The sequence below is a fragment of the Ranitomeya variabilis genome, chromosome 4, assembly GCF_051348905.1.
Source record: "Ranitomeya variabilis isolate aRanVar5 chromosome 4, aRanVar5.hap1, whole genome shotgun sequence".
Lineage (NCBI taxonomy): Eukaryota > Metazoa > Chordata > Amphibia > Anura > Dendrobatidae > Ranitomeya > Ranitomeya variabilis.
Genome location: NC_135235.1, coordinates 214,971,913 through 214,994,589, shown reverse-complemented (window position 1 = coordinate 214,994,589; position 22,677 = coordinate 214,971,913). Strand labels below are relative to the sequence as shown.

The window sequence follows — 22,677 nt, the reverse complement described above, 5'->3', positions numbered from 1 at the left end:
CAGAATGGATTCCTGCAATCCTTGGAGTGGGCAGGACACGTCCTGCGCCACTCGCACGGTCTGTACCCGGCTCAACGACATTAACCCAATGGGCAGTGAGGGAAAGGTATCGCCCCTGTCCATGTTGACTGGTCCACGCATCGGTGGTGAGGTGGACCTTGCTACTGACGGCGTTCAGTGGCGCGTGTTTTATGTGTCCCTCCACATGCTTGTGCAGGGCAGGGACGGCTTGCCTGCTGAAGTAAAAGCGGCTGGGCACATTGTACTGTGGGACTGCCAATGACATCAAGTCACGGAAGCTGTCAGTCTCCACCAGCCTGAATGACAGCATTTCCAGTGACAGAAGTTTGGCAATGCCTGCAGTCAGAGCCTGTGCTCGTGGGTGGTTTGACGAGAAAGGCCGCCTTTTCTCCCATGCCTGTACTACCGATGGCTGTAGACTGGGCTGGGAGTGTGTGGATGACTGGGAAAGTGGTGCTGCGGGTGGAATTACAGCGGGTCTCTGGACAACAGGGCCAGAGGTTCTTCCACGGCGATCCTGGGAGGAAGCCGAACCAGCTGCGTGTGAGCTAGAGGAAGAGGCAACACGAGCTGAAGAGGTGGTAGCTGCCGCTGTTGGTTGGCCTACCTCTTCAGTGTGTTTTTCTAACTCCGCCGGGTGCCTGTTGCGCACATGTTTCCACATGTTGGAGGTATTGAGGTTGCTGACATTTTTCCCTCTTTTGACTTTTTGATGACACACCTTGCATCTGACATAGCAAATGTCATCTGCAACTGTGTCAAAAAAGGACCAGGCACTGCAAGTCTTGGGAGCGCCCTTTTTGGCTTTTGGAAGAGACATGCTCCTAACGGGTGCCAAAGCGGAGGCTGCAGGATCCGCAGTCTTCCCCCTCCCTCTCCCTCTTTGGGCCGTACGGGGAATCTCTTCCTCAGAGCTGCTCCCACCACCTTCCTGTCCCTCACGCCAAGATGGGTCGAGGACCTCATCATCTACACTACCCTCTGCCCCCAACTGCTCCTCCTGGGTAGTCTCAGCAGCAGAACACGCACCAGTAAGTGGCACCTGAGTGTCATCATCAGCTGATGCGGCCTGCGATGTGGTGACCGGAGCCACTGGCCCACCCGCCTCTTCAGAGGAAGACAGAAAAAGCTGTTGGGCATCACTGCACCCTGCCTCTTCTTCCATTTCTCCAATGTTGCTTGGCTGGCCCCCTGTTTCCAAGCCAAGAGATTCAGAGAACAGAAGTAGAGACGGCTCCTGTCCTGGGCTCTCTGTCTGCCTGGGCAATTTGGCAGGTGGTGAAGAGACAGATGGCTGCTCTCCAGTGCTCTGTGTCTGAGAGGATGTGGCACTAATGGAAGTTGATGCATTAGCTGCCATCCATCCGACAACAGCTTCAATTTGTTCTTGACGCAGCAGCGGTGTACGGCGCTCTGACACAAAGCTGCGCATGAACGACTGTTGCCTGGTGAAAGTGGGTGCTGATGAGTCACCGGTGCCCGCAGCAGGCACAGAATCCCCACGTCCCCTCCCTGCTCCGCGCCCACGCCCACGCCCACGTGCCTTACTCACTGCCTTCTTCATCTTGGTTGACTGATAAAGATAAGCAGAAAAGTACTAACGGATTTGTGTGCTTATTCCTGAGCAACTCCTCCTAACAGGTATAAGAAACACTAATTTTCTAAAGTGTGGACTAGACTTTAATATGAGCTAATGTGGCCTACACAAATGTAAAGTGGTGTAACTGGTGTGTTTGGTGAACTTTATTATTTATTTCTTTTTTGGGGGCTGAACTGACAACAGATAGAGCTGCAGTCACACGGAGACCGTGCAGACAGACGTAAACGGCGCTGCAAGGCCCAAAAACCCTCCTCTACGTTATCCTATGTAGTGTTTTTCCACAAGTTAGCTGGAGACGGGTGGAAAGACACTAATAGGATTTTTTTAAATAAATTAGCAGCAACCTACACTACTTGAAAAAAAAAGAAAATTGATTTGGCGGTATGACGCAGTGAACAACCCTGAGCTGGAGACAACCAGGCTATGGCTGCTCACAGACTACAGGGCGAGCTGCAATCACACGGAGACCGTGCAGACAGCCGTAAACGGCGCTGCAAGGCCCAAAAACCCTCCTCTACTTTATCCTATGTAGTGTTTTTCCACAAATTAGCTGGAGACGGGTGGAAAGACACTAATAGGATTTTTTTTAATAAATAAGCAGCAGACTACACTACTTGAAAAAAAAAAAAAAAAAAAAGAACAGTATGAGGCAATGAACCACCCTCCCTGAACTGAATACAACCAGCTATGGATGGCCTATGTGGCTGCACTCAGACTAGAGAGTGGGCTGCACTCACACACACACACACACAGACCTTGCAGATCGCTGTGAAAACAGCGCTACAAGGCAAAAGCAAGGTGAATAGTAGGTGAACACAGCGGTTGCTAAATTAGCCTTTGGAAAGCACAAAGAAGCAAATCGCTATCTCTAAACTGTCCCTCAGTCAGCAAACAGCGTCCTGTCACTAACTGAATTCACAGCAGAGTGATCGCATAATGGCGCCAGCGACTTTTAAACTGCAGCATGACATCATTTCAGCAGCCAATCACAGCCTTGCCAGTAGTTTCATGCCCTCCATGCTAAACAGGATGTGCCCACACTTGGAATCATTCTCATTGGCTGAATTTCTGCATTTTGAATCTTGGAACTTCCGATTCCGGTATCCGATACGCGGCAAGTATCGGAATCCCGGTATCGGAATTCCGATACCGCAAGTATCGGCCGATACCCGATACTTGCGGTATCGGAATGCTCAACACTAATGAGAATATATATATATTTTTTTTAAATTGGACCTATCATTCGGTCAAAAGTGAACCGTTTGTGATCTTATATTATTCCCGCTACTCCCCTGATTGTATAGTTTTTTGTTTTTTTTTAATCTGCCATACGGTGCCAGAGATATGAGATATGAGACTTTTTTTATTTAGTGCTAAGTTTTATGGTCTTTACGAAGGGGTGTGGCTCACTGGATCCTCATAGGCGTGTCATCAGGCTGCTCTGCATAATTATCCCGTGAGCCCCGCCCCATTGTAAAGGCCATAAAAATTTAGGAGGCCCATATCTTTGGAACCGTATGATCAATTTTGGAAAAACAAAAACCGGAAGACTCAGAGGAGCTGCAGTAGTAGAATAAGAGCAAAGACTGGACACGCTTAAACTTGAACTGGTGACAGGTCCTTTTAAAATCCAAATGAGAAACGATTGAATATTTTTGATCAGCATGTCATCACAACCAGTCGGATAGCTATAAGGTATTCGTAGTTGCCAGCAGTTTAAAATTTTTCCAGGCTGCCTTGTTTTTTTGAAGTTTGATTTTTAAACAATTTTGTCAAATTTTTGGATCTCACAGATTGTTAAGAACTCCATTAAAAATAGGCATTATTGCACGGTTTTGCCCTTAGTGGTGGGATTTCAGCATCTAAAGTTCACCATTTTGGCAAGTATGGAGGCAAAGAAGTAGCAGGCACAGCCAGGACCTTGTGTCTAAGAGAGCCCAAAGTCTCCATCATGTAAGAGACACCAGTGTTATAAGCAGACATGTGGTGGGTGATGACTTTTTGGGGTCCAGGAGAATCAAGTGGTAGGAGAATCGGAAAAGGCCCCATCATACATGATGGTCAGCCAAGCCCACTGAAATCGGTGTTTCTCTGACCTTCACCTGATGTATCTGGGGTTCTTATTTTACACCTGTACTGTGAAATGCCAAGCTGGGCCTCCTTTTCTGTGGCAGACCTTGACTGCTATGATAGGCCATGTAGAAACTGAACTAAAACAGCTGGCGCTACCATAATCATGTAATTTTATATCCCCTCCCCAGTGTTGTTGGATCAATTAAAGCTCCCGGGAGTAGAGTTGGTGTGAAAGCATTCAAACAACCCGGTCCATTGTCCACAACAGTAATCTGTGGCCATTGAACTCCCCTCCTGTGAACCACTTCTTACCCGCCAACATCTGTGGCTCTTTTTTTGATTAGCCGGCCTGGTCTATCGTCACATGTGTGACACGCCGCAACAGGGGCCTCATGCCACGATGGCTAGTCAAAAGAAGAGCTGTGGATGTCTTCAGGTAAGAGTTGGTTCTCACGGCTCCCGTCATGCGGGCAGAGATTACTGTTCTGGCCGATGAACCAAATCGGTTTGCACCAACCCTACATGGTAGCTTTATGGACAATCATATTGTTGTCACCCAGATGTAAATGAGACCAAATTTTTAGCAAATTCATTAAAGTCCTTGAATTTTTGAGTCTAGGATTTAGTTTTTCACCTTGACCCAAAAATTGGAGAACCTTCTCTCCACCAAATTAAAGCAACGAAATCAGCCCTATCGACTTGAACGTGTGAAGATACCAAAAGCTGGAAAGGTTTTTTTTTTCTTAATTTATCTCCGGGAATGTTAGGGGTGGTTTGTTATTGTCTATTACTGATGCTTATTAATTCTTTTTTCAATGTTGCTTTCTTTTCAAACTGTTTGATTTAATTGCTTTCTGGCAGATGGCCACCCTTACTGGGAACTTTTTTCGACCATCTGGGTAGATGGCGCATCAATGTCCCCATCAAGAACAGTAATTAAGACAGCACAAGCCGGGAAACTGTAGAGCGTAGACCAGGCCCACAGTACAGACGTATAATAGAAGCAGGTGGTAGGACGTTGCGTTGAATGCCAATAGCTCGAAAGTTCCTTTGTGCAAGGAAGACATCAATCCTGAGTCAGGAGACTTCTCCTTAATGTTAATATTACATCAAAGGCTTCAAAAATTGGATCCGACATGTACCATTTGATAAATTGAGATACATCTAATTTGCACATATAAGACATGCCCTTTGGGGTCATAGGAATGTATTGGGTGGAGGTTTTCTTCCCCTTTGGTTCCTTGTACCGACCAATGGAGCCAAGTCTGTGAGCCCACCCTAGATCATCCAGAAGGAAGATGGGTGTTCCTAGTTTGGTTAATGTCCTTAGTCATGTTTTAAAGTGTTTGTCCACTACTGGAAAACTAATTATTAATGGTCTTAGAGAGGTAAAAAAGAAAATAATGTTCACCTTGCAGATTGGCTATTACATGCTTAGCGACATTCGCCTGGCATTATCCTCCGGCAGGGGCGTCAGTGAGTACAAAGCCAATGAGCTGCTCTAACTGAAAGTTAATGCCATTTGCTAGATTTGTGAAAAGGAAAGGATGGTCACATCTGTATGTATATGCTGTGAGGGCTGTATGGATGCAGTAAGGAGGTATAGGGTGCCGTATTACAGGGTAAAGCATGATCTGGTTGATACTCTGACACTACCAGACAATTTCCAGAATGAGCAACCTGCCTTGAATACTCCTGAAGGGCAGTCTTAAAGACTCCGACCTGTGGTGGGCATCCAAGGCTGGTTGATATGTACAGGAAGGGCAGGTATAGACAAATGCCAACCATTGGTTTAGATTTTGGTAAATAAAAGGAATACAGAATTAGAAAAACATGGCTGCTTTAATCCTGTCCCTGTTGTAACAGCTTAGCTCCATCTTAGGAAGTAGGGTTCAGCTGCAATACCATACCCAACTGGTGAACAAGTTTGGCGCTGTGTTTGCAAGAAAGGAGTATTTTTTAGGAGTGATGCCTAGTTCAGAAATGTTGATAACTTTGTAAAGCCAAAGATGGAAACTCATTCCTTTCTCTTGTTAGAATCTCCATACAGGGACGAGATCACTCTTGCAATCCTCCAACTTCAAGAGAATAATCGCTTGGAGATTTTGAAACGCAAATGGTGGGAAGGTGGAAAGTGTCCTAAGGAAGAAGACCACCGTGCAAAAGGTCAGTGATATCTTGGTCAACGCAACAAGAAAACCTTCTGATGACCTGTGAGTTCCTTGTCTTGTGATCATCTCTTCTCTCTTTTCATATTTTTTGGGTTTCATTTTCCATCTCATTGTCTCTTCGTCAGGGTGGACTAGGGAGACATCGGGAACATCTGTCAATCTCATCCGTTCTCATTCTGGTAACTCACCTTTCATTGTCTTGTACTCTCCTTATGATTGTGACTTCCATAACCTCCATCTATGATGTACGCATCCCTCACTTATATTATTCCGCCATTCGATCGATAGATCATTACCATCACACGGTAGACCTCTATGGGGGGCTTGGGTATACAATTTCCTTTTAAAGGAGCTTAAAAGAAGCCCTGGATTTTGATACAGAGGAGCCTCTTCCTTGTTCTTTCCGGGACCTAAGGGCCAAGTCCTCGCCTTTGGGTTTTGAAGCAATACTCCTCAGGGGAGGAGATTGTTGTACTGGCCATCAAATAGCAAAGGGAATTAGTGGAACAAGTGCTGGACCCAATTCTCCAAGTGTTTAGCACCTGTGTGCGCTGTCTCTGATGGCCGTGACTAATATATCATATAAGAATATATAGATGACTCCTGCTTGCAGTTCCAGGTGGACTCCAGTGTATCCTACCTTCAATGTCACAGTTGTGCCGGTCGCCATAGGCACCCCCAAACCTGACATTTGCAGACCTCCACCCATGTGCCAACCTAATAAAAAAAATCCTTATGTATTTTTAGAATGGAGAAGTGGTTGCACGTGAGCATTTTTCCATTCTTTGAGTTGCAAAAATTTCAAAGCGTGAATACCGGGCAATTTTTGCAACTTGCCTAAAAGTGAACAGAGAGATGCACACGCGCCAACACCTATTCCTTCTCCTGGAAATATGCCACAATGACTCTTTATGGTCCCTTTAGATTAATGTTGAAAAAACGCATATACAGTATGTCATCGGGACCTGTCGACGTCTATTGTGTACGGGGGCTTCCCGATGTACATCCGCAGGTGCGGAGTTATTGGTGCAGTGCTGGGGTTCACAGCAGGAGTCTCCCCCCGGCATACTGTGGTTGATGAGCGCCCTGTGTACATGCCGTAACAGATTGTGCCGGGTTAGCGCACCCTCCACTTGTCTGTTTCGTGATGCGACTTGTAGTTTTGCGCTGTACGCGGCACGCTGATAAGAACGGTACAGATGGATCCAGGTGGTGTGTCTGGTTGAAAGGTTCTGTGATCGAAGAATCGCAGAGGTATAGAGGCAGCGTGTCTGCTCCACGCGGGGCTTTATGCATTAAGGTTTATTTTCAACGATTGTTTAGTGACGTTGCCCCGCAGATGGTCCGAGCAACGTGTTATATATACATGGCTGAACACACAAATGCTATTTCTTATGCCCCTATTGATTTCCAGAAAAAGGACCTACTTTATCAGAGCTGGGTTTGTAATTTGTCACAAATCATCTCACTATTAGTGTTAAAGCAGATCTGTCACCAGATTTTATAATACCAGCTGCATGCATTGTCAAATAGATCTTAGGTTTGATGATATTTGTGTACTTTCTTTGAGAATCCATATCAGAATGGCTATATAGTTCTATGCAAAAACTTAACAACATTCTCCATACACCCAACCTGATTGAATGCTCCTCAGTGTCCTTCCTCCCTGCTGCTATCTCTTCACCCTCCTAACTTGATTGACACCTCCTCAGTCCCTCTCCTCTCTGCTGCTGCGGCTGAACCTCTGCCCATGCAGACTGATTGGCATCAACTGAGTGTTCAACCTCTCTTCTTCTTCTGCTAAATCTACACTGATCCAACCTGATTGACAGATCCTCAGTGTTCCTCCTCCCTGCTGCTGCAGAAACTCTTCCCTCCTATCCTGATTGACACCTCCTCAGTCCCTCTCCTCTCTGCTGCTGCTGAACGTCTGCCCATGCAGGCTGACTGGCATCAACTGAGCGTTCTACCACCCTACTTCTGCTAAATCTACTCTGACCCAACCTGATTGACAGATCCTCAGTGTTCCTCCTCCCCGCTGCTGCAGAATCCCCACCCCCTTAACCTGATTGACATCTCTTCAGTCCTTCTCTCTGCTGCTGCTGAACGTCTGCCCATGCAGGCTGACTGGCATCAACTGAGTGTTCTACCACCCTACTTCTGCTAAATCTACTCTGACCCAACCTGATTGACAGATCCTCAGTGTTCCTCCTCCCCGCCGCTGCAGAATCTCCACCCTCCTAACCTGATTGACATCTCTTCAGTCCTTCTCCTCTCTGCTGCTGCTGAACGTCTGCCCATGCAGGCTGACTGGCATCAACTCTGTATCCTACCTCCTTTTTTCTGCTAAATCTACCCTGACCCAACCTGATTGACAGATCCTCAGTGTTCCTCCTTCCCGCTGCTGCAGAATCTCTACCCTCCTAGCCTGATTGAGACCTCCTCAGTCCCTCTCCTCTCTGCTGCTGCAGCTGAACCTCTGCTCATGCAGACTGATTGGCATCAACTCTGTATCCTACCTCCTTTTTTCTGCTAAATCTACACTGACCCAACCTGATTGACAGCTCCTAAGTGTTTCTCCTCCCTGCTGCTGCAGAATCTCTGTCCGACCAGCCTTATTGGTGGCAACTCGGTGCCCTCCTCCCTGCTTCTGCTGAATTTGTGCCATCCAGCCTGATTAACAGTTCCTCAGTGCCCCCCTCCCTGCTGCTGCTGAATTTGTGCCATCCGGCCTGATTTACAGTTCTTCACTGTCCTGCCTCCCTGCTGCTGAAAACTCAAACTGCTCAGTACATGCTGCAGTTGTTAGACTGGATGGGTGGAGATTGAACACACTTGTACTCATGAGCTCTTTCATTTCTTAGCTGGACTCATTTTAAAATCAGGAATATACAGACATTCTAACATTTATTTTCAAAGTAAATACACCAGCCTCATCAGGTCTAATGGATCTTTCAAAATGAAGTTTGCACTGTAAAATCTAGTGCAAAATCCACCATTTTGGAATAATTCAGCCAAGTTGTTGCCAGAGTTATAGCCAAGGCCTTCTTTACTGGGGAGTCAGTTTATGGCATGATCCTTGTATATATCAAACGATGATCGGCATGTTGGCACCTAGCACCCACGCATATGCCCGTCACTTACACCCATGTTTTAGCAGATCCTCTACTATCTCCCTTTTATTGCGCTTTTGGCTGGGGGCTTTTCCTTTAGTTTTGACTTCTGGAAATCTAAAAGGAATTCAGTTTTATGTGGGACAATTGCTTATAGGACAATTCCTTCAAACATTAACAATATCAATTTGGCCTTACACTGATGCACAGAACAGAAACAGGCATCCAGCTACCACCAAAATAAAAAAGTTATGTAAAAAAACACTGAAAACATAATTTATTGGTATGCTTTAAAAACATGTGGAAAAATTAACAAGACCAGGTCTACAAGTTTCGAGCGTTTCCACTGCCTTAATCATATGCTATGATTTTGAGTTTGGCAGAAGAGATGAGCGAACCTTTTAAGGTTCGGCTCGGCAAACGTCCCGATGTTCGCTAAACGGTTCGCCAAACATATCCAACCCCTATTGAATTCAAAGGGGCGAAAAAGCTGCCAAAACAGCTCAAATTAGGGGAAGATATCAGGAAAAGTGACGTCAACTGACACATGAATTGCGCTATAAATAAATTAAAAAATAATTCTCCTGTAGTTTTGATAACCAGTCAGGCAAAATTGACAGCTGCGGGCTGCAACCCTCAGCGTTAGCAAGGCTGGTTATAAAGAATGGAGGAGTCCCTATGCCTTTTTTTTCAATTATTTAAATAATAATAAAACAGCATGGGGTCCCCCCCGATTTTTGACAACCAGCCAAGCTAAAGCTGAGAGCTGGTATTCTGAGGCTGGTAAGGGGCTATTGATATTGACCCCCCCAGCCTAAAAAGAGCAGCCAGCAGCCCAGAAATGGTGCGCCCATTAGCTTTGCCTGGCTCTTCCCACTTGCCCTATAGCAATGACCAGTGGGGTTCATATTTGTGTGGTTGATGTCACCTTTGCATTGTCTGGTGACATCAAGCCCATGGGTTTGTAATGGATAGGCGCCTATAAGACACCTATACATTACTAATACTATAGTTATACTGTAAATAACAGCCCCCAGCTGTCTTCTTTATCTCTGCTGGTCATCAAAAACGGGGGGACTGCACACCATATTTTAAAAATTATTTTGTTAAATAAAAAATATGGTGTGGGGACCCCTTCATTCTTGATAACCAGCCTTGCTGAAGCAGGCAGCTGAGGGTTGCAGGACGTAACTGTTTATCACCCATGGTAATTCTGCTTCATGTCACCTGGCTTATCCATGGTTCCCCCCCCCCCTTTTTTTTTTCTCTATACTATGTTGTGCATAAATATGTGATTCTTCAGAATTTGTTTTAGTCTTTGCCTGATGAAGAGACGTATGTAGTCTCGAAAGCTTGCAATTTGTTACCATCTTTTCAGTTAGCCATTAAAAGGTATCAACCACTGAGCCCACAGCTGTCAGTTTTGCCTGGCTGGTTTTCCAAAATACAGGGGAACTGCACTCTTGCATTGACCTCAGTGAGTTCAACTGAATTCATTGGTTGTGCACTTCCAGGACCTTTCTAAGGGCACTACAAGCATGCGAACTTTCTCACGCTTGTGGTGACATCAGTCAGGTCATAGGAGTTCACCGCAAGACACTGAGCAATGGTAGCACATACTGCTCAGTGTCTCTGCTGGATGGCTGGCTGTATAGTCATATCATGCTACAATGCAGCCTGCCATCTAGATGTAGCAGAGCTGGACCCGTTGCGGGACAAATGGATTATTATCTTTTCTGTGGACAGGTGAGGAATATTGTGGTTTATTAATTTAATTCTGTTATGGGAGACTATGGCTTCAGTGGACTTGGTGATGACATGAGTGTGGGTTAATTTAGATTCATTAACCCCTTAATGACCAGAGCTTTTTTTCGGTTTTTCGTTTTTCGCTCCCCTCCTTCCCAGAGCCATAACTTTTTTATTTTTCCATCAATATGGCCATGTGAGGGCTTATTTTTTGCGGGACGAGTTGTACTTTTGAATTGGTTTTACCATGTCGTGTATTAGAAAACGGGAAAAAAATTCCAAGTGTTGTGAAACTGCAAAAATAGTGCAATCCCACATTTGTTTTTTGTTTGGCTTTTTTGCTAGGTTCACTAAATGCTAAAACTGACCTGCCAGTTTGATTCTCAAGGTCATTACGAGTTCATAGACACCAAACATGTCTAGGTGGTTATTTATCTATTATTTAAGTAATGAGAAAAAATTTCAAAATTTGCTAAAAAAAAAAAATAAATAAAAAATTCTGCAATTTTTCGATACCCGTAGCGTCTCCATTTTTCAAGATCATGGGTTGAGTGAGGGCATTTTTCGTGATCACGGGTCGGGTGACGGCTTATTGTTTGCGTGCCGAGCTGACATTTTTAATGATACCACTTTTGTGCAGATACGATCTTTTGATCACCTGTTATTGTATTTTAGTGCAATGTTGTAGCCACCAAAAAAACTTAATTCTGGCATTTTAATTTTTTTCTCGCTACGCCGTTTAGCAATCTGATTACTCCTCTATTTTATTGATAGATCGGGCGATTCTGAACGCGGCGATACCAAATATTTGTATGTTTGACTTTATTTTTACTGTTTTATTTTGAATGGGGCGAAAGGGGGGTGATATGAACTTTTACTTTTTTTAATTTTTTTCATATTTATAAACACATTTTTTTTACTTTTGCCATGCTTCAATAACCTCCATGGGAGGCTAGAAGCTGCCACAACTCGATCGCCTCTGCTACATAGGAGCGATGCTCAGATCGCCCCTATGTAGTAGAATTACAGCATTGCTATGAGCGCCGACCACAGGGTGGCACTCATAGCAATCTGGCATCAACAACCATATAGGTCTTCAGGTGACCTCTGGTTGTCGTGCCGATGCACTGCTGACCACCGATCACGTGACGGGAGTCAGCAGTGCGTGTATTTCCAGACCGATGGCCGGAAGCGCTTGTTAAATGCCGCTGTCAGAGTTTGACAGTGGCATTTAACTAGTTAATAGGCGCGGGTGAATCACAATTCCGCCCGCGCCTATTGCGGGCACATGTCAGCTGTTGAAAACAGCTGACATGTTGCGGCTTTGAGGTGGGCTCACCGCCGGTACCCACCTCAAAGCGGGGATTCTGACATCGGACGTACTATCCCGTCCGACGTCAGAAAGGGGTTAAAGGAGCTTGTGTCATTCTTTCAGTCAAAGGCCTTTATTCTGGCTCTGTGTTAATTTACAATATAGGATTAGTAATGGATAGGTGTCTTATAGATACATATCTACGTTAGTAACCCGTGGGCTTGATGTCACCAGACAATAGAAAGGTGACATCAACCCCACAAATATGAACCCCACTTGCCACCCCACAAAGCAAGTGGGAAGAGCTGAGCAATCCAATAGATTCTCGGGTGGTCGCTTTCTGCTATTTGTAGGCTAGAGGGGCCAATATCAATGGCCCCTTACCAGCCTGAGAATACCAACCCCCAGCTGTCTGCATTAGCTTTTCTGGTTGTCATAAATGGGTAGGACCCTGGTTAGTCCCACCCCCCTGTTTTTTAAGTTATTTAAATAATTTAAAAATATTTATTGATAACCAGCCTTGCTGAAGCTGATCCTAAGGTTGCAGCCAGCAGCTGTTGCCTGGCTGGTTATCAAAAATACAGGGGAACCCCATGTCTTTTTTTAATTTATTTATAGCGCAGGCGGTGGTTGATGAATACTCCCATCAGCCGCCGCCTGTTCTCAGTGTTAACAGTTGAATACAACTCTCAACATTGTTCCCTGCTACCACTGACCGCAGCGCAAGCAGGGGTCAGTGATATGAGCTGTCTTCACTTCAGCACCTGGTATCGGGAAACAGCACAAACAGTACCGCTGATTCCCAGGCGCCGGTTCGTATCACACTGATTACACATCAGTGTGCATGGGTGCGGGACGTTTAGCTTGTGCTGCTACTGGAAACACTGATGTCTGAAAGAGACTTTAGTGAACTCAGTCATTTACCGAACTTTGGACGACTTTTGACGATTTTTAGGGAAAAAGCTCAGGAATCCGAACATGAATCCAAATGTGCAACGTTCATGCCGAATTTGAGATTGGCGAACGATTTCTGAACAAGTTCGCTCATCTTTATTTGGCAGTAGCTAGATGTTTGTTTCTATTTCAATTCCTTAACTGTAATCAAAGCCAGTATCTTTCCGTGCGCCGCACCCTTCATGGACAATTGCCCAACTCGTAAGCTTATGGGAACTTTCCCTTTGCTACCCTGATGCACAGAGCTTGTACAACAACACACAGAAACTTAGCTGTAGGCACACAAACTACCGTCTTATAGTACAATCGTCTGCAGCATAAGTTTAAAAGCATATAGAGGTAAAAGTAAGACCTCATATTCTTCCTTTGGTGCTGTAATATGGCCACGATGCCTTAAAGGGAACCTGTCAGGGTGATTTAACTAAGGAAACAAGCAGTATGGCTGTATAGATTTTAGTGTAACAATTAAAATGATACCTTTCTTACAACAATCTGATGTGCCAGAGCTGAGAAATCAAGCTTTGATACACCATGCAAATTAGATGTGGGGGCGTGTCAGTGTCTCCCAAGTGTATTGACACACCCCCTACCCATTGCTTTTCCAAACTCATCTGACTTCAAAGCTTGATTTCTCAGCGCTGGAATGTCCGATTACTACAAAAGTGGTGTCATTTTTATTGTTGTACTGTGATTTATACATCCATAATGCTAGTTTCCATACTAAAATCACCCTGAAAGGTTCCCTTTAAGGAAGCAGGAATCATTTATTAGGGATATTTTATATTCTTAATACATGGAGATTGCTTACAGATATTGTTGTTTATGTAATTGGGCGATTTATAAGGGTAGGTCACATATTTTGGGAGTATTACACCCCTTCTCAGGAACAGCCTATGACACACACATATATAGGAATAATTCCCATATACAACAATACCCTCCGGCGTCTCCCTCTCTGAATAATGGCAGCTCGGCTCGGAGGTCTGAGCAGATAAGTGGAGGCGCAGGTGCACCGATGTGCTAAGGTTGCAGTGAGTTGACACTTTCAGCGACGCTCCCCTAATCCCTGCGCAGCAGCAAGCGCCGGAGCGCAAAAAATCTGCATGCTCTATATCCTAACATTGTGTTCTCACAAAAGCAGGCAGCAATTAGACAACCAGTAATTATATCACTGCAAGCAGAGGCACGGGTAATCTTTTAAAGGGCAACCATGAAAAATGAAAAATAAAAGGACGATTATAATATTTATATCAAAACATAAAAAATTATGCAGAAGTTTTTATTTTCTCTTCTTGCTCTGTTGCTAAGCTCGGACCCTGTAATAGCAGACTCAATATTAGAAATTATTCTGAGAGCCCACCCTCTACTTATACAATGGGGAGGAGCTCTGTGAGTCAGCCTATAGGTTTCTTACAAGTGGTTTTGCGGGACATAATGGGTTTTTTTTGTTTCCCCTGTAGTCTTCTTTATTCTCTCCACCGCTGCTCCTGGTGTCTGTTATTGCCTTGTTACATCAACAGCACTGCAGACAATCCGTGAGCCCAGCGGAATTAGATGGTATGAGTTTCTGAGCTTACAGATTGGCTGCAGCGCTGTTGGCGTGATGTTAGCACTGCAGACAAGGCGCCCCATATGCTACATGATGGCCCCCGCCATACCTGAATTATCTCCAGAAATGTTTTCGGTGACCTTTGTGAAGTGTCCCTAAACTTTGCACATGTTTGCAGGACTGGGCATGGAGAACATTGGCGGAATCTTCGTAGTTCTCATCTGCGGCCTGATTATTGCTGTGTTTGTGGCCATCATGGAGTTCGTCTGGTCAACGAGACGTTCCGTGGACAATGAAGAGGTGAGGAAATCTGCGTGTGCAATGCGTGATCGCTCACGGTACGGCGCTGCCGATCCATCCACGCCTTCCATGTATTCTGTATATTTCGTAGTCTTTATAGAATGCAATGTTTCCATCTCCTCGCCCCCCGTTGACAGCACACCTGAGGGGGGTCTGTTTTTTTTTTACACACCGTTTCTGTTTTAGCCCTAGTTTTGTATTACATTTTCATTGCTGTCCCCCAGGGGTTGTTGCGCAGCTTTTCGCCCACTCTCCTCTCCCCTGCTGCTCCTGTTTGTTCTGCCATTCTGCTCTCTCCTCATCCCACACAACTATTATTCCTTTTCCTCTTTTATATTTCTGTGTCCTGTTTTTCCTTCTTTATTCTCTAGATTTTTTTTCTTTAGTTCAGTTTTATATTTCTTACCTTTCTTTGTTTCCTTCATTATTAGATCTCGGTATGCCAAGAGATGCTAAGTGAGCTCCGTAGCGCAGTGTCCTGCAAAAAGACATCTCGTTCTCGTCACCGTCGTCGGCCACCACGTCACCTTCATGGGAGGACTCTACTTTCTCTCAGCCGACCACCCCGAGCTACCAGAGAGACACGTCTCTGCAATGGGCGCCTTTACCAGACCCACCAACACCCTCCGGCTCCTCCTCATCCTCCCCCTGCTCCGGGTGCACAACGTCTCCATGAGGATGCCCCATCTTCCTCTGGTCGGGGAGGGTGTGCCCATTTTAGAATCTGCCAGGAATGTCGGCGGATACAGACTCTACGAGGCCCACCGCCATTACCTAGACCACCGCAGTCTCCAAAACCTCCACCGGCTCCGGCTCCAGAGGTCCTCACGCCCCTCTCACATCACCGGAGACTGGCAGACCCTCTTGAGGCCAGTACCCCTGAGTGATGTTGGGGGTGTGACAAAGACTGGTTGTATGGACCTATTAGTGTGACATGAGGAGGTATTAAAGGCAGAGAACATAAGGGGCATCTGGACCCTGGACATCTGTCCTTCCCCCGTTCTTCCCAACACTCTGTTTTGGGGTGGGGGTCTTTATGAAGCCTCCTCTGTATTCATCAGAAACACTGCGATGCCTCAGTCTTTTACGATGTACGCTGTGCGTGCGAAATAAACTGTCCCCTCCCAACAAACACTCCACGTGCTGTTTTGACTATACCATTTGTTACTGCCCTGTCCTCTCGAGGTGACCTTGCATTGATCAGTGTGTGTGTGTAGATGGGATACACTGGAGTAGTCTGTCCCAGCTCAGGGTCTAAGTTCTCACCACATGCATTAACCCTGACGGTAAGGAGAGCGTCAATCAGACCGGGCCGACCGCCATCAAGATTGTTGACTTAATCAAAAAGAGAAAAAAAAAAATCAAATCACATTTCTAAAATGCAGAGCCCGGTTTAGATTCTTATGCCGGGCATTGTGTTTTATGTTGATTGACATATCGGCAATTATATGCATTGCCGTATTATCCATTTTTTTATATGCACAAATTTGTGAGAAGACGTGGGATATTATACGTGTTTGAGAAATTGATTATGATGCAACGTGCGGATTTGATACAAATGAATTGAGTGGAGAGTATATCGGTGTCTGTCATTTTATATTCCGACCACACTCCTGACATTATTTTAGTTTTTTTTTTTTCTCAATAAGAGATGTTGGTTTATACTATTTCACCTAGGAAATTTCTTTTGGGTTTGGACACTTTTGCAACCCTGCTTAGAAGGACAAAATAAAAATCCCAATTTGTGTATTTGTGTATACAGCTCCTATGCACTGCAATGCGCCCCCAGATTGATCATAATCTGATTTTGCAGACTGTTTTTTTAGTCCTTTGCATTTACTCCTCTTTTTTCTTAATCTACAGATACTTAGTAGAAGGGAGCAAATGAGTGAAGTAACACACGACTACACAAGGTTTGTTTGTAGTCTGTAACCACGGAGACGACTACAAGGTTTGCTTGTAGTCTGTAACCATGGAGATAAAAAGAACCTGTAAATAGTTTTGTATTATTACTTTACAAACTATTTTTCCATTATTATTTTACACCCATTGTTACATTGAAGATGGGACGTATCCGGAGATATGAGCATCAGATAGAAATAGTTTGGGATTGCAATTGGTAAGAGATGGACTTTCCAAAATGTAGACGAGGTTGAAAAATGGCCAGAAAAATGGCAAAGCATCCGCTTTTTCACACTATGCCATATGTATTCAGGAAGAATATTTTACGAAGAACATAGAAATGTTGACCCTAAAAAACAAAATCTAAAATATGTCTTTATAGGTTTTAGTCCATTGAGCGTCCCAAAAAGCAGGAATTATTGCTTCTTGTTTTATGGTGTATTTTGCATTTTTCTTGGAAGTTATTCATCATCCATGGGATATGGGATGTACAGTATTCTAGATCGATGAGAGTCCAACCACCGATCCCGAGAACTGGGGCTTTGAAGAGCCCCTGTGAATGGACACATGGTTGATTATGTGCGCTGTCGCTCCATTAATTCTTATGGGAGTGCTGAAGACCAGCTGAGCGACTTTTTTGGAACTCCAGTTTTCAGGATCGGTGGGGGTCCCAGCAGTTGAACTGCCACTGATTGGGAATATGTCACCCATTCTATAGATAGGGGATAACTTACGATCTTGAGAACACTCCTTTAACAGAATGAGCCATGAAACAAACCACTCTAGTGTCCCCAAAATCAAGCGCTAGTTTAGGAAAGGGAAATCAGGAGGAAGAAATATAACTAAAAATTTTTGTAAAAATTGGGACCTGCTTGGTGGCTTTTTTTCTCTTGCATGAGGATAAAATGAGTATCTTCCAAAGTCTGAAGGCTTCACGTGATGCCATCAATCAGAAGAAGTGGAGAAGATCCAAGACCGCCATGGAGAAAAAAAACAGCATCATATCCAGGAGACCACACTCCTGACATTATTTTAGTTTTTTTTTTTTCTCAATAAGAGATGTTGGTTTATACTATTTCACCTAGGAAATTTCTTTTGGGTTTGGACACTTTTGCAACCCTGCTTAGAAGGACAAAATAAAAATCCCAATTTGTGTATTTGTGTATACAGCTCCTATGCACTGCAATGCGCCCCCAGATTGATCATAATCTGATTTTGCAGACTGTTTTTTTAGTCCTTTGCATTTACTCCTCTTTCTTCTTAATCTACAGATACTTAGTAGAAGGGAGCAAATGAGTGAAGTAACACACGACTACACAAGGTTTGTTTGTAGTCTGTAACCACGGAGACGACTACAAGGTTTGCTTGTAGTCTGTAACCATGGAGATAAAAAGAACCTGTAAATAGTTTTGTATTATTACTTTACAAACTATTTTTCCATTATTATTTTACACCCATTGTTACATTGAAGATGGGACGTATCCGGAGATATGAGCATCAGATAGAAATAGTTTGGGATTGCAATTGGTAAGAGATGGACTTTCCAAAATGTAGACGAGGTTGAAAAATGGCCATAAAAATGGCAAAGCATCCGCTTTTTCACACTATGCCATATGTATTCAGGAAGAATATTTTACGAAGAACATAGAAATGTTGACCCTAAAAAACAAAATCTAAAATATGTCTTTATAGGTTTTAGTCCATTGAGCGTCCCAAAAAGCAGGAATTATTGCTTCTTGTTTTATGGTGTATTTTGCATTTTTCTTGGAAGTTATTCATCATCCATGGGATATGGGATGTACAGTATTCTAGATCGATGAGAGTCCAACCACCGATCCCGAGAACTGGGGCTTTGAAGAGCCCCTGTGAATGGACACATGGTTGATTATGTGCGCTGTCGCTCCATTAATTCTTATGGGAGTGCTGAAGACCAGCTGAGCGACTTTTTTGGAACTCCAGTTTTCAGGATCGGTGGGGGTCCCAGCAGTTGAACTGCCACTGATTGGGAATATGTCACCCATTCTATAGATAGGGGATAACTTACGATCTTGAGAACACTCCTTTAACAGAATGAGCCATGAAACAAACCACTCTAGTGTCCCCAAAATCAAGCGCTAGTTTAGGAAAGGGAAATCAGGAGGAAGAAATATAACTAAAAATTTTTGTAAAAATTGGGACCTGCTTGGTGGCTTTTTTTCTCTTGCATGAGGATAAAATGAGTATCTTCCAAAGTCTGAAGGCTTCACGTGATGCCATCAATCAGAAGAAGTGGAGAAGATCCAAGACCGCCATGGAGAAAAAAAACAGCATCATATCCAGGAGACCAATGTCAAGTTTCAAAACAAAAAATCATAAAAGAAAAGGAAAACTGGACGATGGTTTGTATGATGAGTAGTTTGCACATAAGCTCATATGAGGAACTAGAATTTGTGACCTCGGTCCTGAACCAGTACATTTTTGGGTTCCAAAACTCTGCATATTTAAAGGTGTATGGACCCCACCGGTGGTCAGCCTCACTAGACAAGTGGTGGCAATCTAGACTTCAGTGTGTGCAGGAGTAACTCATTCAAGGTCATTCAGAACCATTCTCATGGTTTTACAGAAAAAGAAACCTCAATTTTGTAAAAAAAAAAAAATCTCTGCAATTGAAGTTACATTATTTCTGACAGGTAAGTGGAACTTCTATTTGGTCCATTTATCATGCTTTGACCTTGAAGGCGTCTTATTGGCAAAATTACAGGGGTTGATACTGGGGACTAGAATAGGACTGTCCATTCAACTCTGAGAAGCTGGATACATGGAAGCGCAGAACGGATGGAAAATACAAACCTATAAAGATTTTCAATATATGCATATTACTAATAATCTAATGGAGAGGATATATCGAATGCTACATTACTTCGATGGGACAGTTTTTGCAATAATACACTGGACGGAGGAACACCTATGACTTTGCAGTGCAGATCTGCAAGGAATCTTCCATTATATCTTACCTCCCTCAGGAAAACGACAGAATACAATTTAATGTAGAGAAAAACGAGTAGAAAAAGACTTCTTCTCTAGAGCACTGCCATGGTGAGACGAGAGAAATATGGAGAGGTAAAAAATGAACTTTGGGCCTGGGAAGATACACACGTCAACTTTGGATTGAGGTCTTCAGTAGACTATTGAAGACCCTAGTCCAAGGGTAAAATGCACAATATTGTCCAGTATATCACAAAAGTGAGTACACCCCTGACATTTTTGTAAATCTTTTATTATATCTTTTCATGAGACAAGATCTGAGACTTTGATATAATGTAGAGTAGTCAATGTACAGTTTGTATGACAGTGTAGATTTGGTGCCCTCTAAATAACTCAACACATCACCATTAATGTCTAATCTGCTGGCAGCAAAAGTGAGTACACCCCTAAGGGAAAATTATCAAATTGTGCCCAATTTACCATTTTTCCTCCCCGGTGTCATGTAACTCATTAGTGTTACAAGGTCTCAGGGGTGAATGGGGGGCAGATGTGATAAATTTGGTGCTATAATTCTCACACTCTCTTATATTGGTCACTGGAAGTTCAACCTGGCAAAGAACGCTCTGAGGATCTACAAAAAAGAATTGTTGCTCTACGTAAAGATGGCCGAGGCCATAAGAAGATGGCCACCGTGTGCAGCTCAGTATCAGGAGATGGCCAAGACCGTAAAGCTGTGTAACAAGACAGGTTTCACTCAGAACTGTTCTGCCTTGGTCAGCCATGGAAGTTGAGTGCACGTGCTCAGCTTCATATCCAGAAGTTGCATTTTCAAAATAGAGGTATCGATGATACCAGCATTGCTGCAGAAGTTAAACGGGTGGAAGATCCGCCTGTCAGCACTCAGACCATAAGCCGTACACTGCATCAAATTGGTCTGCATGGCTGTTGTCCCAGAAGGAAGCCTCTTCTAAAGATGATGCACAAGAAAGCTCGTAAACAGTTTGCTGAAGACAAGCAGACTAAGGACATGGAATACTGCAACCATGTCATGTGGTCTGAGACCAAGATAAATCTATTTGTTTCCAATGGTGTTAAGCATGTGAGGCGACAACCAGGTGAGGAGTTTAAAGACAAGAATGTATTGCCTACAGTCAAGCATGGTGGTGGGAGTGTCATGGTTTGGGGTTACATGAGTGCTGCCCACCGTGGGGAGCGACAGTACATGAATACACCAGAGCCATCACCTGTACTTGAATACAGTACTAGAACCAACATCAGTATATGAATACAGTACCCGAACTACACCAGTACACACATAATAATACTAAGGAGAACCGAGAGTCAAAACTAGCCAATATAAATTTACAAAAGGTTAAATTTTATTTCAGAAAATCACATACATAAAACTATATCATACGGTAGTAAGTAGCAACTATATCCTAGGTACATCAAAAAGGCGATCCAGGGGACCACAGAGCACAAGTGAATTCAGTAAACACTGCTTCCCAAACATGTGCATGTAAATAAGTACTCTCACACACATGGGACCTGCTAACAGTGGCAAGTGGTGATAGAACCAAGCAGTATACTTCTAAGAGCGTTGTCAAGTCGATTCCCCATATATCATAAGGCAGTAAAAACCAACTAACATAGTTAGATAAATTTATTTACCCATATGTGTGCAGGCGTCCTGTGTGGATCCTGGATCGCAGACCCCATCGCGGGGTCTGCGATCCAGGATCCACACAGGACGCCTGCACACATATGGGTAAATAAATTTATCTAACTATGTTAGTTGGTTTTTACTGCCTTATGATATATGGGGAATCGACTTGACAACGCTCTTAGAAGTATACTGCTTGGTTCTATCACCACTTGCCACTGTTAGCAGGTCCCATGTGTGTGAGAGTACTTATTTACATGCACATGTTTGGGAAGCAGTGTTTATTGAATTCACTTGTGCTCTGTGGTCCCCTGGATCGCCTTTTTGATGTACCTAGGATATAGTTGCTACTTACTACCGTATGATATAGTTTTATGTATGTGATTTTCTGAAATAAAATTTAACCTTTTGTAAATTTATATTGGCTAGTTTTGACTCTCGGTTCTCCTTAGTATTATTACTTATATTAAGAGTCGCCATAGTTATGTGCTATATATAACTGACGCCTTTATTGTCCTCACCAGTACACACATTTAGCACCAGAACCATCATTAGTAATTTATTACAGCACCAGAACCATCATTAATAGAGCACCAAAATAAACAATAGTGCATGAATATAGCATCAGAACCATCAACAGTAAATGAATAAAGCAACAGAACCATAATTAGTACATGAATAAAGCAATAGAGCATAATAATGAACACCAGTACATCAATACAGCACTAGAACCAAAACTAATATATGAATAACCATCAGTACATAAATACATAATCAGAACCATCTTCAGTACATGAATACAACACAAGAACCATCAATAGGACATGAATAATGCAGCTAAACCAATATCAATACATGAATACAGCACCAGAATCATCATCATCAATACATGAATACAGCACCAGAACCATCATCAATATTTTAATACAGTACCAGAACCATCATCAATTCCTTAATACAGCAAAATAACAACCATCAATACATGAATACAGCACCATAATCACCATCAATGACAGAATGCAGCACCAAAACTTATGCACTCAGGTGGTGCACGTGGTTTGTGGACCCACTGTGCCATGGGGCCAGGCTTACCTAGGAGGGGGGTAGCTAAGCGACTTCCAGGTGTTCACTGGAGCTCCTGATGGTGGAGTCAGGCTTGGTTGCAAGTGGCCACCAGCTGCCAATCCTAAGCAGTCCCTGGTACTGCAGCTGCTGACCCCAGGGGTCAGGTATCCAGACACATATTTGGACTCAGACTGGTCTTTTCCTCAGACTAATAGGTTCTGAATCCTCAGGCTGATTGAATGCT

At 43.7% G+C, this 22,677-nt stretch overlaps 1 protein-coding gene across 7 annotated transcripts in view; it reads left to right on the top strand.

Annotated features, from left to right (window-relative positions):
• Positions 1–16,416, top strand: part of GRIK5 (glutamate ionotropic receptor kainate type subunit 5) — a 291,864-nt gene extending 275,448 nt beyond the window's left edge. For 4 of the 7 annotated variants that reach the window (XM_077259909.1, XM_077259910.1, XM_077259911.1 and 1 more), the window contains 4 exons: positions 5,732–5,860; positions 5,991–6,044; positions 14,718–14,839; positions 15,271–16,181. In XM_077259909.1, the coding sequence (XP_077116024.1) occupies positions 5,732–5,860; positions 5,991–6,044; positions 14,718–14,839; positions 15,271–15,726 (761 nt within the window). In that variant the 3' untranslated portion in view covers positions 15,727–16,181. Of the gene's footprint in view, positions 1–5,731; positions 5,908–5,990; positions 6,045–14,717; positions 14,840–15,270 lie in introns of those variants that run through there. The other 3 variants (XR_013214619.1, XM_077259912.1, XR_013214618.1) reach the window with 2 other exon arrangements.
• Positions 16,417–22,677: the final 6,261 nt, after the last annotated feature.